This window comes from Megalobrama amblycephala, linkage group LG1 (genome assembly GCF_018812025.1).
Source record: "Megalobrama amblycephala isolate DHTTF-2021 linkage group LG1, ASM1881202v1, whole genome shotgun sequence".
Taxonomy (NCBI): Eukaryota; Metazoa; Chordata; class Actinopteri; order Cypriniformes; family Xenocyprididae; genus Megalobrama; species Megalobrama amblycephala.
This window is the reverse complement of record NC_063044.1, coordinates 15,388,984-15,407,597: the sequence shown is the minus strand read 5'-3', so window position 1 is coordinate 15,407,597 and position 18,614 is coordinate 15,388,984. Positions and strand designations below refer to the sequence as shown.

General features: G+C 36.4%; 1 protein-coding gene across 5 annotated transcripts; it reads right to left on the bottom strand.

The window, feature by feature from the left end:
- Window positions 1-8,736: 8,736 nt before the first annotated feature.
- zgc:113333 (beta-N-acetylhexosaminidase) lies at window positions 8,737-18,214 on the bottom strand. Of its 5 annotated transcripts, none has more exons than XM_048183290.1 (15): window positions 17,924-18,214; window positions 17,440-17,529; window positions 17,137-17,320; window positions 16,885-17,052; window positions 16,685-16,794; window positions 16,329-16,416; window positions 14,683-14,847; window positions 13,915-14,098; window positions 13,075-13,146; window positions 12,165-12,369; window positions 11,883-11,965; window positions 11,651-11,726; window positions 10,489-10,584; window positions 10,270-10,359; window positions 8,737-9,852 (listed from the first exon to the last, which is right to left on the bottom strand). In XM_048183290.1, exons 2-15 carry the CDS (start codon window positions 17,517-17,519, stop codon window positions 9,654-9,656), a joined length of 1,800 nt encoding a protein of 599 aa, XP_048039247.1. In that variant the 5' UTR covers window positions 17,520-17,529; window positions 17,924-18,214; the 3' UTR covers window positions 8,737-9,653. The 5 variants fall into 5 exon arrangements, with proteins under 5 accessions (XP_048039247.1, XP_048039253.1, XP_048039245.1 ...); XM_048183296.1 differs by having other exon boundaries at window positions 17,149-17,320; XM_048183288.1 differs by having other exon boundaries at window positions 16,885-17,100; window positions 17,185-17,320.
- Between the last annotated feature and the right edge of the window lie 400 nt (window positions 18,215-18,614).

Sequence of the window (18,614 nt, the reverse complement as noted above, 5' to 3'; positions counted from 1 at the left end):
GTTTGGAACGATTCAGACCGATTTGGTGAACTGGTTCGACCGGTTCACTGAAAAGAACCGGTTAAAAAGAACGATTCGTTCGCGAACCGGACATCACTAGTGACACGTCTTGTGTTATTCTATAGTCTTTGGTAAAGCTTGGGCTAATTTTCATTTTTGGGTGACCTATATGATCCCTTTAAGCTTAACATCAGTGGCTGCTTTATAGTAATGTTGTTACAGGACCAGCCTAGGATGTAGATCCAGAATCACAGCACACAAGTAGATGTCATAATTCACAGTCAGGGTTGTAGCTAGAAATTCTGGTCCCTGAATGATAGAAGTACCCATTTTAGAGCATGAATCTACGGTGTGATGTGATGGAAGTTGAAGTGTAGTACCTGCTGTCTCTCATGCACCAGGTGTGATCACATACTCGATCAGTATCGCCTGAGCAGCGCAGGACGAGCTGGAATACATAACAACCGACCCGGACAGAGAGCACTCTTTCTTTGTGGATGAGTTTGACAGCCTCTACAAGTACGTACCAAAATTATTCACAACATCTGCAACAAGTTCAACCAACCACGTAACTGAAGCATTTTGGATTATCACCACAAATCCAAGGAGCAAGTGCATTACCACACAGTTCAATTCACAGTGTTACAGGGTAAAAATTGAGAAGAAAAATCGCAGCCTTTGCAGTGTCATAATCGCGCTAAGCCAATTCGCGATTTCAATTCGATTAATCATGCATCCCTAATAAATAGCCTAATTTAGTTATATTACTGACTCAGTATTGGTCATGTGAGCAGCATGATGCATTCATGTGATGCTGACGCAGGAGCCGGCCAATACTGAGCCGGCGTTCGGACGTAGAACCTGGAAGCGCTGAACGCAAACAGCGTATGAGAATGACACAGAAGAGAAGATATTTTTGAATAAAGTTGTTATTTTTGTTTTGTTTAGTATTCTCGTCGCTTCATAAAATAGACCTTTATCACAGAAAAATTTATTATCGGAAGTGCTCGTCGAAGCAGTGCATCGATTCTTCCAGTTATGTATATTTTCGATGTGTTGTTAAAGGATTAGTTCACTTTCAAATGAAAATTAGCCCAAGCTTTACTCACCCTCAAGCCAGGTGTATATGACTTTCTTCTTTCTGATGAACACAATCAGAGAAATATTAATAAATATCCTGATGCATCTGAGATTTATAATGGCAGTGAGCGAGGATCAATGAGTATGAGCTGAAGAAAGTGTCTCCATCCATCATAAATATACTTCATACAGCTCCGGGGGGTTAACAAAGGCCTTCTGAAGTGAAGTGATGCTTTCGTGTAAAAAAAAATATCCATATTTAACAAGTTATGAAGTAAAATATCTAGCTTCCGCCAGACCCCCTTCCATATTCAACTTAGGAAAAAATGGAACTGATCTGACAACAACTGTCTCAGAAATTTTGTTTCTAAACGCTCGAATCATGACAAAAAAATTAATTTTTCAGGCTGGATCAAACTAATGCGCATTCCTAAATGCACATCTCTTGTGCCTCATTTCAGAGGCGCGCGTCTGACTGTTTCTACAGGAACCGGAGCTTCTAATGGCCGCTGCAGTGACGCAATGACTTTACCAGTCGGCGATTGGCTCTTATTTAGAAGGCGGGACTTATTCCGCCATATTGCGCGTTACACTTTCTCCCATTCAAAACAATACGAGTGACACGTTTTGTGTTATTCTATATTCTTTGGTTGCACTTTCTTCCTAAGTTGATTATGGAAGGCGGTCTTGCGGAAGCTAGATATTTTACTTCATAACTTGTTAAATATGGATATTTTTTTTTACACAAATGCATCGCTTCGCTTCAGAAGGCCTTTATTAACCCCGCAGAGCTGTGTAGAATACATTTATGATGGATGGATGTGGATGGAGACACTTTCTTCACCTCATACTCATTGATCCCGCTCACTGCCATTATAAAGCTTGGATATGTCAGGATATTTATTAATATTTCTCTGATTGTGTTCATCAGAAAGAAGAAAGTCATATACACCTAGGATGGCTTGAGGGTGAGTAAAGCTTGGGGTAATTTTGATTTTAAAGTGAACTAATCTTTTAACACCTAGTTAAATAAACGCCTCTTAAAATAAGCATCTGCAGGATCATTTCAAAATCCAGACATTTTCAGAGACAGGAGAACAGATATTCTGATGATTGCAGTGTACAGAATTTATCTGAGAAAACATACATGATTATTTCACCACACGGTGTCAGTGCTCATCTTAACTAGTAACCGCAACACTGCAGTGTGTGAGAGACTTGATGAATGAGATCAGAATTAACATATTTATTCATTTCTATTAAATATTTTAGTCATTATTCAGTAATTTTTAATCGACAATCATTTCACTGTATGCAATTCAGAACATTTGTAAAAATTCATAATTAATATTCAAAGCAGTGGCGCTGTCAATGCATTTCTGATTAAGATTACTTACATTTCTTTAAGGCAGCTGAGGCGTATTCATTCATCTTTTTTAATACTGCTCTTACGAAAATTAACCATGGTTTTACTACAGTTAAAACCAAAAAACAATGGTTATAGCAAAACCGTGGTATTTGTAGTAAAACTGTGGTAATACAAGCGGTAATCAACCCGTGAAAAAACATGGTTACTACATTTGTGACCCTGGACCACAGAACCAGTCATAAGGGTCAATTTTTTAAGAATTGAGATTTATACATCACATATACCTGAAAGCTGAATAAATATGTTTGTATAAAAATAAATAAATGGTTTGTTAGGATAGGACAATATTTGGCCGGGATACAACCATTTGAAAATCTGGAATCTGAGGGTGCAAAAAAAAAAAAAAAAAAAATCGCCTTTAAAGTTGTCCAAATGAAGTCCTTAGCAATTCATATCCACCCACAAAAATACTCTTTTGATATATTTACGGGAGGAAATTTACCAAATATCTTCATGGAACATGATCTTTACTTAATATCCTAATGATTTTTGGCATAAAAGAAAAATCAATCATTTTAACCCATACAGTGTATTGTTGGCTATTGCTACAAATATACCCGCTCGAGATATGACTGGTTTTGTGTTCCAGGGTCACATTTTTCTATATTAAAACCATGGTTATTTTCGTAAGGGAGCGCATCAGTCAAATTAATTTAAAAATGTAAATTCAACAGGTACTATGAAATACGATCAGTATGAGAAAAACACTGTTAATAAAAATAATGGCCTATTAAGGTTGAACCACTGCAGTCACGTGGACTATTTTAACCTTAAAAGTGGTGGTTATCTTGCTGGTTATCTATAGAGGAGTCAGAGCTCTCAGATTTCATCAAAAATATCTTAATTTGTGTTCCAAAGATGAATAAAGGTCTTACAGGTTTGGAATGACATGAGGGTGAGTAATTAATGACAGATTTTTTGCGGTGAACTAATGTTAACCCTTTAATTTCGTTGATGAATGATTTTCGTCATTATTTTTGTCAACATTTTTCACAGACGAAAAGGAGACGATGACTAAATAAAAAATAGTTCTGAATTACTAAAACTATGACGAAAATCTACTCTCATATTCGTCAAAGAATAAAAACGAGATGAAAATGATGGAGAGGGACGAAACTGTATCTTTTGAAAGATATCCAGTCAGGACTGATGTCCTGTGTGGAATATCTGCACATTTGAATTGTAAAGTGCTGATCTAACTGCGGGAAAACACTTCTGGCTGCTTCAGACTGAGTGGGTAGCAATCAATGAATAGCGCACATTTATGTCAAGCAATTGCTTATAAACTAATGTTGGTGACTTATGATAATGTTTACTATGCAATTTTTAAATTGTAATATGTTTTAGACGGTTATAAGAAAGCATATTTTATCTCCCTCATCTGAATTTGAAGTTTACAGTGCAGAGGGCAGCCATTTCAAAATAAGAGTCACGGTGAATTTTGGCCTGGATTATATTTAAAAATTCATGCATTATACCATAAATTATTTTTTTTCTGGTCATTATTGTTTACACAATAAAGTGTTTTAATTTAATTTAAATCATAGGAAACTATAGCTTCTGCCACAGGAAGGAAAGACTAAGAACATTATTTGATAATGTTCAATACAATACTCCAGCACTTCTCAAAGTCCGGACTCCGGTCCATCCGGTCCCGGAGGGAATTCAATCCGGACCCGCCTCCATTTCGTATTTCAACATAGCCTAATTGTGTGTAAGGGATTAAAAGTCTGGATTTCCTACTTTGATAAACGCATGTCAAAGTCATTTGTTTAGTGTTTTTATGTCTTTTTGGAGATGGTCCGAAATTAAAGCGAAGGCGAGATATTTAAAGTTTTCCTCCGTTATTCAGTTGCCATGACATCCAGTGAGTGTATAGTTTTGATGTAATTGGGCGCGAGTCGCGCGACACTTCACCGCAGTAAGCGTTTGAATCTTGAATGGGTGTGGAGCATAGACTGTAAAAAAATGTTGTTAACGCTATAAGTGCACATACCTGTGAATTCATAAAATTAAATAAATCTACAAATCACTTATCCAGTGTGTACAACATTCGGTTTTTATATCATTTGGCTGTTGAAGTGTTGATAACAAGAAGACAATAAACAACATTTTGAAAAATGTAATTATACATGCTTTATTGTTCATGCAAGACTGGATAAAGCATCAGCACAAAATTATATTATAAAATGATATATTGTATTCTAGGTGCAATACATCAGCACATTTCAATCACAATACAATTCTATAAAAGATTCAAGCATGTGCTGTCAGATTGGATGGTTTCTCTGTGGAAAAACTCAAAACAGTCAATAATCTTCTGTGCAAATCATCTGCCCGTACAGTTGAAAGCTTCAGGTTTGCATATAGTATTGACAGTTTCATATAATGTTCAGTAAATGAATGGGAAACATGAGAGATATGTGTCGTGCAGACAGATCAAATCTGAGGTACATTAAGGTTAACAGAAGAATTTGAAATGTATTGTGAATGTTCGTTTCGTCTGGAATCAGAGGCACCAAAAAATGTAATAACGCCATAAAGGTTGCCAGGTTTGGCAGACCTGTAAAACAAACATCAGACATCCTGTTCTTATCAAGTCCATGCTGCAGCTGTCGGTTCACTTCTGCACGTGCAGATTACCATCTCCTTCAGCCTCCTGCATCTTTGCAATGTGAAGCCGATCACTTTCTCCAGCCTGATGGACCATAGTGTCCGCTGACTGCATCGTGTTGTTAGTGTCTGTGTGTGCGTCTCAATCTGCTCCTGAGCTCTAGAATCAGTATATTGTGTACACAAATTCAGGCACTGGCAAGGACTAAAAGCTGCTGTGTGACAGGGTGTACAGCAAACAAGCTAAAAAAAAAACCCAGGGCTAGATTTCCTGAAACCATAACTCTACGTCATTCTTAAATTATACCTTATGGCACAGGTGTCAAACTCAGTTCCTGGAGGGCCACAGCCCTGCAGAGTTTAGTTCCAACCCTTCTCCAACACGCATACCTGCAGTTTTCAAATAAGCCTGAAGAACTTGAGTAGCTGGATCAGGTGTGTTTAATTAGGGTTGAAGCTAAACTCTGCAGAGCTGTGGCCCTCCAGGAACTGAGTCTGACACCCTTGCCTTAAGCTGTACCTTAGCGTTAATATGTGTTTCCCAAAACGCTCTTAGTTAAGTATGTAAGTCATTCGTTTGTAAGGTTGGCTATACCACTCTTAGCTATACCTTATTACTGTTGACAGTCTATACGAATATAATTCTTCATCGTCAGTTAGGAATCTGGGTGTGCTCTTTGATACCAATCTTTCATTTGAAGGCCATGTTACTAGCATCTGCAAAACCGCATTCTTCCATCTTAAAAATATATCTAAACTACGACATATGCTCTCAATGAAAAACGCAGAACAGTTAGTTCATGCATTCATGACCTCAAGGCTAGATTACTGTAACGCTCTATTGGGTGGTTGTTCCTCCCGCTTGATAAATAAACTACAGCTCGTACAAAATGCAGCAGCTAGAGATCTTACTAGAACTAGGAAGTATGACCATATTAGCCCAGTTCTGTCATCACTGCATTGGCTTCCTGTTAAACATCGTATAGATTTTAAAATCTTGCTAATTACTTACAAAGCACTAAATGGTTTAGCTCCCCAGTACCTGAGCGAGCTCTTAATACATTATAGTCCTTCACGTTTATTGCGATCTCAGAATTCAGGCCAGCTGATACCTAGAATATCACAATCAACCGCAGGCGGTAGATCCTTCTCCTATTTGGCACCTAAACTCTGGAACAATCTTCCTAGCATTGTTCGGGATGCAGACACACTCTGTCAGTTTAAATCTAGACTAAAAACACATCTCCTGGCATACACATAACACATTATCAATTTATATTTTATTGTTAAAGGATTATTAGGCTGCATAAATTAGGTCAGCCGGAACCGGGAACACTTCCTATAACACCAGATGTACTCGTTACATCGGAAAAAGAATGGCATCTACGCTAATATTAGTTTTTCTGTTTATCCCGAGGTTTACCGTAGTCAACCGGATCCGGGCCGTATCCAGGTGAGACATATCAAATCATCTCAGATGTATTAAGCGAGGTACGGAGAATATGCCCAAGTACAGGGAGCCCAGTTTACCTTGAAACACCATTCATTGTCAATACTGTGGATAATCCTTTTTTATATCCTAAACAGATAACATAACCTGGGAGTTACAACTCATAAAATCCAAACTACATCAAATATTTCAAAAATTCCTTTGGATATGTTTTACTTAAGTCCAGATGATATAAAAAGTGACATGAAATGATTTTTTGCTGATCATTTTCCACTCTTGCCTGTTTAAGGGTTAATACCCCTACCGCAAAATACAGTGTGGAAATGTTCATTTTTTGATGGCAGTGAATGTGTGTTCAGTGACTTTGGATTAAAGTGTGACAGACTTGTAATGGTATAAGAGAAAACATGTCTACAGATTGTTTCACTTAAAGATTATTTATATTTTACATGCTGAACACAATAAAATAAAAAAATACATAATATAATTTTTCATATGGAAAGCTTACAGCTAATTGTCTGCACAAGATAAAGCAAAAAAAAAAGTTTGTTATTTGTAAATGAAAAATCTTTTTAAACTGTGTTTAACGAATAAGATTTTGCATATGTTCAGAAGACGGGATTGTTAATGCATGCATGAACTGACTGATGTTACTGTCATGTACAAGATATTTTTCAAAGCACAAAGGTGACTAATGTTGGAGTATTAAGAGTGTTTTTAAAAGACATCACAGAAAATAAAAGCTCCTGTTGTGTGGTTTGATGACTCTCATCCATTAAAACAGGTGTTGATCATGTGTCATGGTGGTTGTATAAACACATGAAGATAAAGGCAAATGGGTAATATTTAATAAATCCAACAGGTAATCCAAACAAACAAAGCAACATACAACACATCTGAATTAGATGACACCAGACTGAAACAGAACTGAACATAAATACAGGTGATGATGATGACTGATGCATCCATAGTATCCATGACAACAGATGAGTGATTAAGGCAGATGATGACAAAACACCAAGAGTCCAAACAAACTTAACTGTGACATCATAGACCTAAAAAGTAGAGATGCACTGATACTAAATTTCTCCACCAATACCGATAGCGATTATTCAGAGTGATATCTGCCGATAACGATACCGATAGTTTGGGGGTTCTGCCTTCTATACCTTCTTTTAAATTAATGATAATTTCATTATAATTAATAATTAATCATTATATTTTTAATTATTATATTTTGAAAGAAATGCAAATGAAAACTTTATTCTCCATTTCATCAACTTGTTTCAGAGTAACTGGTAAACAAACACATTACTCAAATTAATATTAAAACACATTAACTAAATTCTAAAGATTAAAGTAATATTTCTCAACTTTCTGAATGTTATTAATTCATATAATTACTATTTATATTGAACATCAAACTGGTTTCTTAGCATTTTCTTTACACAAAGCACAAATTCAGTGCATTTTCCTGCCCTCTTTTGATTGACAGGATATATTTGCCCTGCTGTTTATAAACTATCTGCCGATAGTATGAAAATTTGCTTTTATCAGTCGATACTGATTATTGGCCGATATATCGGTGCATCTCTTCTAAAAAGTATATTTTTTCTTGTCAACTTCATATTGTAATTTTTATATTATATATTAAAAAAATGTATTTTTCTTTGAAATGACAAAACTGATCCAATATTTTAATGCAGTTTTTAATAAAAAATTTTATTGAAAACCTGTTAATTCATGGATTTGGACTGAAATGTACAGTGTCTGGGAGAGAATATCGTTCAATTCTGGCAAAATCTTGATAGTTATTTAGGGTAATAAATGTGTAAAGCCATAGTATGCAAGCAAATGTGTTCGTTTCTGTGTAAGAGACCTTTGAAAATAGAAGTAAAATATTACTTTCCTATATGCTTGAACATACTTGATCACAACAGCACATATTTTCTTAAAATTAACTATTATCATATATTATTACATTGACTTTCATTTATCACTCTCAGACTGAGACAGAAATCTTTTATGACTGGCCCTATAGTCTTATTTTAATATTCACTGTGCAATGTAAACATGTCTGAATACTGGACGCATAGAAACCATTAAATTGTAAATGTTGTTGAGATTTTGTAGTAGTAAACCGTGAAAACAATACAATACAAAATAACTTCCACCATTTTTTATTCCACATTGTAAACCCCTCAAAACACAGGAATGAAACAATTTCAAGCAAATCATGTTGAGTGCTTTTAGTATTGTTATGAGGCTGTAAATGTAATCCAAGCTCCAGGACCAGCAGGTTTTCACTTTTAATGCTTTTCTAAATTGAACATCTGTAGAACTATAAGAAAGCTGTTGTAACAGTGTTGAAACACCAAAGACACCTAGCATCTTTATTAAGGCATTCAATTGTAACATTTCTTAAGGATTGCACATTTTGCCTTTGAACATAATTGCACAATATTCGAGCTTCCCAAACTACACAAATGTACAAAATACATCTTGCATGTTAAGCCGCGCACACACTTAACGATTGTAACGGCCGATTATGAATGTAAATTGATACTTATGACTGATCGCGCTCAAACGCGTCCAGTCAGAGCCAGTTGCATTCAGTCTGCGATTACAGTCTGTGTTCAAATTCCATGTGTGAGTATATAAATCGGCTCCAGTCGAAGGAAACAATCGGTATGTGTGTTCAGTTCAGTCTTAGAATGTTTCAGCTAATCGTTAGGTGTGTCCCCGGCTTTAAAGAGATGAAGTTTAATCCCTAGACATTTATAATAATAATTTTAAAAAAAAACACAAACTGTACCAATTTAAGTGCAGAGGTAAATCATTTACATTAACTCAAGTACGAAAAACAGCATCAATGCACAGTGTAGAGAGTCCACTTCTTCAAGAAGTGCATACATAGCGTAATTAATTAGATTACTGCATTTTTTAGTGTTATTATCACTTCCAGTGAGGCATTCAAGAAATAAGCAAGATCCCTGAGATGGAAAAAACACCAGTTACTGAGTACAACAGGTTTGAAAGTCACATTTTGGAATGTCTTTTCTGTTGGTCCGGTTGTCTTTTTCACCTAGTTTTCAAGGGATCAGCCTTTGGCTGTCCATTGAGCGCAATGATTCGTTCTACGTCAACTACCATTTTACTAAGTGTTTCTATGTGTTCATTGACGTTCTCCTCCAACCACTCCTCTAATGTGTCTGGGTAGAAGATAGCCTCCATACTTTCCCGGAAAGTTCGTAAAAAGGAATCCCATTCATTCATCAACCTGACAAAGAAGAAAAGCAAAACTTTAAGTTACTGTATATCCGTGCACTTTATGCTTCCCACAGCATGAACTAGCTTTACTTGATCAACTCTTTGAACCAGAATTTCTAGTTGTTGGTGTAGAACAACCCCCTACACCTGTTAGCAGACATAAAGTGTTCCAACACATTTTGACAAATATATTTCCGTGAGTTTTGCATGACCTCTCCAGTCAGTCATGATTACTGGACAAGGATTAAACAAATGCAAACCTTTTCTAACTTCATTAAAAAGAACCATCTCAAAACAACAAATGCCTCACTATGACTGTGGAAACCCTGTATCTAAATAATAAACAAAATGTCGTATGAAAAATATAAAAATACAATATACATGCTGGTAATTGTTGAAAAATATGAGAAAAAAAACAACAACTTACTTTTTCAGGTCATCTCTGAAAAATCCAAGATTTCGTGGGTTTGCAAAGTTACGTTTGCGATTATAAGAACTGAATGATCCCCTGACATGGCTGCACAACACAAGACAAACAAAACAACAAAACGTCCATGTGAAAGAGAATTAATACTGGCCTATGCTCTGTGTGAATGTCATTTGAGCTCATATTTATCTGACAGGTGAAGCAGACTCAATCACTCACTAGTTTTCCATGATCTTTTTGACTGAACTCTCAAGGTTGTTTTTGATGTTCTTCACCTTTTCATAAACATCTGAGCCAGGAAAGGAAACACCCTTACTGCAGAACATTCAAGAAAAAATCCTTTACAACCATTACAACCCATTCCATTTTAAATTTATTGTATCATCTACCATTCATTTATTTGAACAAAAATACAGTAAAAACAGTAATATTGCTATATATCATTGATATTAATGTAGCCTTCACGTGCTCTCAGAATTATCATAAAATAAGAGTTTCCTAGGTAAAAATTTCACATGAACGCCCTCTGATGTCTTGTTTACCACTGGGAAGTTTGGAAATAATTTTCATACCAAAATTCCTGAGGATGGGAGTGCCATAAACTTTACAGATGGTGGAGGGGAGAGCTGCTGTGACAGGTATGATTTATTAGTTGTTTTTCTTAAAATCACTAGATTGTCTTGTCTTGTCATTAATGTAGTGCACATTTACATATATAAATAATAATCATTTGAAGCATACTGTATGTTTTATACACAGCGAAAATAACCTGCATTTGACTGAAATTACAGAAACATGAGCAAGCGGACTATCTAGATAGTATTTATATGATTGTCAATGAATGGGTGACTAAATATAATTTTGTTTTTAATAAGATTTTCCCAATAAATAGGCAAGGAGAAACCGAGCGTCTCCCATAATTTCTAATTCATTCCGACAACAAAGCACTTGAATGTAACAAGCTCGTAATCACGACTTCTGAAGCGGGGAATTATGAAATTTCCGATAGCACTTGAAAGGCAGCATTAAAATAGCAGTTTTCTATTTGAATATATTTTAAAATGTAATTTATTCCTGTGATCAAAGCTGAATTTTCAGCATCATTACTCCAGTCTTCAGAGTCACATGATCCTTCAGAAATGGTTTGATATTCAAGAAACATTTTATTATTACTAATGTTAAAAACAGTTCTGCTGCTTAATATTTTTGTGGATTGTTGATGAATAGAAAGTTCAGCAGAAATTGAAATCTTAATTTAAATTTAAATGTAAAAAAAAAAATAAAATAAAAATAATAATAATAATAATAATAATAATAATATATATATATATATATATATATATATATATATATATATATATATATATAAACAATTTCATACCATTCATTTTTGCTTAGCTCAATTTCACAGCCAAGGATGCGTTGTACCTCACTCTGTGCCTTGGCATCAAATGAACCTGACACAAACAAAACACATGACAGCATGATACCTTTGCAATACATCACATTTGATTTTATTCACTTACTTAACCATTCCTGAAATAAAATGTGTTGGTCAGCATATTCCATATATATATATATATATACACACCATGTTTCATATATACTCTCACCATATTTCAGTGTCTGAAGACAGACAGCCAGAGAAGGGATGGCCACTGGGAGAAGCTCACACAGCACAGTGTGATGCTCATACCTTAAACATACGTTATTTTTCCATTAACAATAATAGTCTACGGTTGTTGATATGCAATGCATATTCATTTACTAGACTGCAAACACAGTAATGCTTTAGGTTTGGGTGTTCCTAAAACATTTATATCTTTACAGTTTGCATCATTGCATGTTTGATGGCAAATATTTGAAGAAACAATTGAGTAAAACTCCAAGCTTACCTCTGCCAGCCAGTCAGCGCAATGCCTTGGTATCTCACAGACTTGTACTGCGGCATTGATGTAATGACTTGCTGCCACTGTAGGTGGTTTTTTAAATGGTGATTGATTGGAGTCCACATCTGGTCAATTCCAGAGGCTCCTTTAAATGCGCTAGCAAACCACACGCCATGAAATCCAGCCTCCTCATACTTAGTGATATAACTACCTACAAATAACAAGTAAATATGAAATGAGGGCAAAAAACATGACATTCATTAGTGTTCAAAAGTTTGGCTTGGGTAAGATTTTTTTTTTAATGTTTAAGTTGAATTGTTTCAGAGGTGAATTTTTAAAGTTTTTATAAAAGAGAAACTCTTTTCTTCTGAATAATATGCATAGATGAAGCCATTTTAAGCTAATAAATACAGGGATGCAAACAGGTAAAGGGGAAAAAAGGTGAGAACATTGTGTAGGGTGGGGGAATGCAAAAAAATTTTGCTTTACATGCTCATTTGTAGTTATTTTAAGGGATTTTTTATTACCTTATATATCCAAAACTGTAATTTTTCACAAAACAAACAAACAAAAAAAAAACATTTAGTCAAAATCTCATGTTATAAAAGATGAAGTGCTACGCAGGCTATTTAATATTACCTCAAATGCATAAAATATTACCCTTTATAGACATTAGTTTTTAAAGTAAAGAGTAAAGGAAGCACTGTACAGTACTTATTAAAACAACCAGTTCTTTGAAACAAACCCCCAATAAAAACAGTTCCTCAATGGATCTATGCAAATCCCATAGGTGACCTATTTTGATCTCAAAAGGTGAGTTATCACTGAACAGTGAGGAGATTGCATATATGTAAATAGGGTCAATATTTTCATGTTGACTTTAAAGTTATTTATAAGAAACAAAACATGGCCTCACCGATCACTTTCACATCCATGTTTGGGGTGTACGTCCATATCATGGGCGATGCGAGATCTTGCAAACCCGACGCTAAAAATTGAACACTCATGTCAGAACCAAAAACATTACACTTGCTTTTCTGTGCTACTGACATTTTTGTATTTTTGAAAGCTTAAGGGTGCACCAAGTAACTTTTTCCCCACATTAGCCCACCACCACTTTATTTATTTATTTTATTTTTTTTTCATATTTTAATATATGGGATAGGGATAGTTCACCCAAAAATGAAAATTCTGTCATCATTTACTCCCCCCTCAAGTTGTTCCAAACCTGTATAAATTTCTTTGTTCTGCTGAACAGAAAGGAAGATATTTGGAAGAATGTTTGCAACCAAGCAGATCCCCAAATATCTTCATTTGTGTTCAGCAGAACAAAGAATTATATACAGGTTTGGAACAACTTGAGGGTGGGTAAATGATGATAGGATATTCATTTTTGGGTGAACTAACCCTTTAAGTTAGAGAATAAATTATTTCAGGAGGTGACAAATACACATGTGAACACATCTACAATGGCATCGGTCATTTTGCATGATGCTTAATCCACACCAATAGGTGTCACTGTTATATATGAATGAGTATAAAAACTTTATTATATGCAAATACATTACAGTAATTGAGCAGTGTGTGCAATGTGAGTTGCATATTTGGGTCATTCCCATAGAGTTTGGTTTGAAATAAAACCTATGCTTTTGGAGCTGTGACATGAGCTCTGATAATGATCATTTGGAAAAATACATTTCTCAAAGTTGACACCTGCAATTTAAAGAATTTAAGAATTTAAAGGCTTGCATTAAACCTTTGATAGAGTCGGAGCTGAGCGTCCTAAACATGTCGTCCCACAAAATCAGCTTGATTCCTCGCTTCAGATTGGTCATAAATCTCCCCACTGCGGTCACATGATTGAGAAACAGCTTTGCCATGTCTCCATTGTTGGCTTCCAACCAGCGCTTCGAGTCTTCGCTTTCGCCCAGGCCACGCACCTAAATGTATTTTGTTAACAGAGGACAGTGCTGGTTGTAACGCATTACAAGTAACATGAGTTGCATAATCAGGTGACCTTTTTCAAGTAACTAGTAATGAATTACTTTTAAATTTACAAGAAAATATGAAATACTTTTTCAAACATGTATATACTTTATGTATTTAATCTCACTTTATTAACCAATGTCTTTGTTGCTGACCTTTGATGAACCAATTCAACCATACTAATAAGCAAAAATGGGGAACTGTTGGGGAAACAGTCATCATGACTAGCTAGTTGATTTCTTTAACGATGCATCATACTATGGTAGCTAAACAGCGAGTTATGTTGTTGTACGGGAAACACATCCCAGAATGGCAGCACAGCTGAAAGATTTTCCTTCAGGCTTATTCATTTCACTTTTGAGGTCAAAGGGCCTTTACATTTGCCAACAATATAACTTTTTTATTAAGAAAAACAAGCAATTGCAGCCCAGGTGTGAAAGAGTAACACAAAACTAACATAACACATTACTTAAATACATAAAAAGTAGGCCTAACTAAGTTACTTTTTTAGGGAGTAAAACAATAAAGATCCACAAACCTCATCAGCACCAATGTGGAACCACTCTGCTTCCGGGTGCTTGTTCATAACTTGCGTTAACATGTCTTGAACAAGGTCAATGCTTCCTGGGGCCAGAGGGTTTAGGCTATTGGGAAACGCTTCCACTTCTCTCAATCTGAAATACTTCTCGTGTTTTAACACAAACTGAAATGTGAACAGAAAGAATGGATAAGTGCAAGCAGCAGTGTTAGGCATGCTAATAAAGTCAAAGTAATATCACAATGCATCTACAGCATTTGAATGAGTTTTGCCTCCAAACACAACCACCATGAATCGTTGACCTAGATGCACATGTAAAAAAATGTGAAGGTGGCTTTAGCGCCTTACTGAAGTATATACTGATCAGGCATAACATTATGACCACCTTCCTAATATTGTGTTGGTCCACATTTTGCTGCCAAAACAGCCCTGACCCGTCGAGGCATGGACTCCACTAGACCCCTGAAGGTGTGCTGTGGTATCTGGCTCCAAGATGTTAGCAACAGATCCTTTAAGTCCTGTAAGTTGCGAGGTGGCGCCTCCATGGATCGGACTTGTTCGTTCAGCACATCCCACGGATGCTCGATTGGATTGAGATCCATTGGAATTTATTTGGAGGGCAAGTCAACACCTCAAACTCGTTGTTGTGCTCCTCAAACCATTCCTGAACCATTATTTAGGGCACATTATCCTGCTGAAAGAGGCCACAGCCACCAGGGAATACCGTTTCCATGAAAGGGTGTACATGGTCTGCAACAATGCTTAGGTAGGTGGTACGTGTCAAAGTAACATCCACATGGATGGCAGGACTCAAGGTTTCCCAGCAGAACATTGCCCAAATCATCACACTGCCTCTGCCGGCTTGTCTTCTTCCCATAGTACATCCTGATGCCACGTGTTCCCCAGGTAAGTGATGCACATGCACCCGGCCATCCACATGATGTAAAAGAAAACGTGATTCATCAGACCAGGTCACCTTCTTCCATTGCTCCATGGTCCAGTTCTGATGCTCACGTGCCCACTGTTGGCGCTTTCGGCGGTGGACAGGGGTCAGCATGGACACCCTGACTGGTCTGTGGTTATGCAGCCGAATATATGCAACAAACTGTGATACACTGTGTATTCTGCCACCTTTCTATCTATTGCTCATTATCTTCTTGAGCAATTTGAGCTACAGTAGTTCATCTGTTGGATCGGACCACACGGGCCAGCCTTCGTTCCCCACGTGCATCAATGAGCCTTGGCCGCCCATGACCCTGTCGTCGGTTCACCACTGTTCCTTCCTTTAACCACTTTTGACAGATACTGACCACTGCAGACCGGGAACACCCCACAAGAGCTGCAGTTTTGGAGATGCTCTGAGCCAGTCATCTAGCATCACAATTTGGCCCTCGTCAAACTCGCTCAAATCCTTACACTTGCCTATTTTTCCTGCTTCTAACACATTGACTTTGAGGACGTCAAAACGTTCACTTGCTTCCTAATATATCCCACCCACTAACAGGTGCCGTGATGAAGAGATATTCAGTGTTACTCACTTCACCTGTCAGTGCTCATAATGTTATGCCTGATTGGTGTATGTAGTGAGCACATGTTTGAGAATTGAGATATCTATAGTTATGATACTTAGCTTCTTCTGTACTTGCCTCCAAGTGTCCGAACACCTGCACCAGAGGAATTAGTTCAAGCTTGTGCTGTTTGGCCAGTGACTTGATTTCCTCTATATCTTCCGGACTTTTCCGTAAACAATAAAGATAAACAAGTTAGAAATATATGTATAAATAGAGATTAAGATAAAGAAATCAAGATAAAGATTAATAAATCATGAGCTTATGAAATTTCTGCATATAGTAACTATTCGTTAGGATACCTACTTTTGCATTTCACAAAAAAATAACAGCATACAGGTTTGAAATGACATGAGAGTGTGTAAATAATGGAATTTAAATTTTTGAGTCAAATTAAGTCAAGTTCAGTGAGAAGCTCTGAATCAATCACCCACCTGTATGCAAAGCTTGATTTGAGAATTGCGAGTTCCCCCTCATAGGGAAACATATCCTCATATTCCAGCAATATCCCATTAGCACCCAGAGATGACAGTAGAGGGAATATCTGTTAAAGAACATGAAGGGAAATATTAAAAAGGACACTATTCATACAGGCACGTTTGAAACAATTCAGTTTGCATGCATTGATTCCTACCTCTTTGAGATATTTGACTTTGGGTGCTGCACCTTTCAGATCTAAGTGCACAATCTTTAGTGGATCTGTCGGTGTATTGTTTGGAATTTCTGGTTTCAACTCCTCTTTGTTTGATTGGATCGTGTCTTTTTTCTCTGGCTGAACCTCGGGGTGAACCTCTGGGTGAACCTCTGGGTGAACCTCTGGCTTAACCTCTGGCTTAACCTCTGGCTTAACCTCTGGCTTAACCTCTGGCTTAACCTCTGGCTTAACCTCTGGCTTAACCTCTGGCTTAACCTCTGGCTTAACCTCTGGCTTAACCTCTGGATCTGCATGTTCTATTTTGACAGGATCCTCCTGATTTTTATCCAAATTCAGCTCTGGGATATGCTGGCTAGCCCAGAACTTACCACCTTGTATGACTTGGTGTGTCTTTTCACTTGCGCCTTGGCTTGTGCTATAAATAGAAGATAAATAAACTGCAGTTACAAGCTTCTTTAGGACAATGAAGCCTGGTTTGAAAGGTGCATAGAAACATATGTGTACATGAAGACCTTTGAGAACTGCAATCCTCACCTGAGGCTTAAGAAAAATTTCATCATGGCAACAATCACCAAGCCACAGATGATTAACCTCATTAACTTTTGACTGTTCATGTTTGTGTCTCTGCAGGTGAATGGGATATAAACCATAAAAATTAAGGCAGGCTTTAAACTCAGGTAACCTTTAAAATGCAAAACTTGCATTGAAATCCACAATAATGACAAGCTAAAAATGTTTACCTGTTTATAATGACAATAGGGAAAAACTATTTTAAAAACGTATTTATTAATTATAAGCATTTATCATCACCATAAAACACTTAAAACAAAACTTTACAAATGCAAATGAGTACTTGGTCTCTTTTTAAAAAATAAAGAAAATGCATCAATAATCAAAGGCTATCATGCATTTTATATATTTTCTCACAATTCTGACTTAAAGGAGAAATGTTTTCTTTCTTAAATAAAAATGAATGCATATTGTTATTACTCTTAGAAATATCAAAACGTCTACTTACTTTGTTAAAGATCATTAATCCTTTAGGTAAAAGACTTTATGAAGCATATAAACAGACAAGATTTACTTCCGCGTGTAGTTTCTTGGTGCTGCAAGTGCATTTGTGCGGCTGAAACCTCGACAGGATCAACCTGTATAACGTGATATACTCACAGCAGCTTATTTGCATCGATAATTTATGATGACAGATGGCTGGCAAACATCTTAACGCACATGATCAAAGCGAACACCTGAATGCAAACAGCGTGACAGTGAAAGTGTGCGTGTCACGTCGACGCTTTACGGCATGGGTTATTTTAGGTAAAACCACAAATACCGACCGTAACATATCTTATATATGCGCACATAAGATATAGTACAACCCCTGGCAAAAAATTATGGAATCACCATACTTAGATGATGTTCATCGAGCTTTTTTACTCTATAGCAAACAAACACATCACAGATATGATACAAAAAAGGTTTTCTTAAATAACTTAACATTCTGGCTTCATTAAACATGCCTTCAACAAAATTACTTACATTTTGTTTTATTAATGGCATGTCTTTTTACGGATCAAGTAGAGGAAAAAAATATAGAATCAGTCAGTGCTGAGGATTAGTACTATGTTGCTCCTCTGGCTTTTATGACTGCCTGAATTCTTTGAGGCATGGACTTCACTGTTGAAAAACAATATTCCCCATCAATCTGG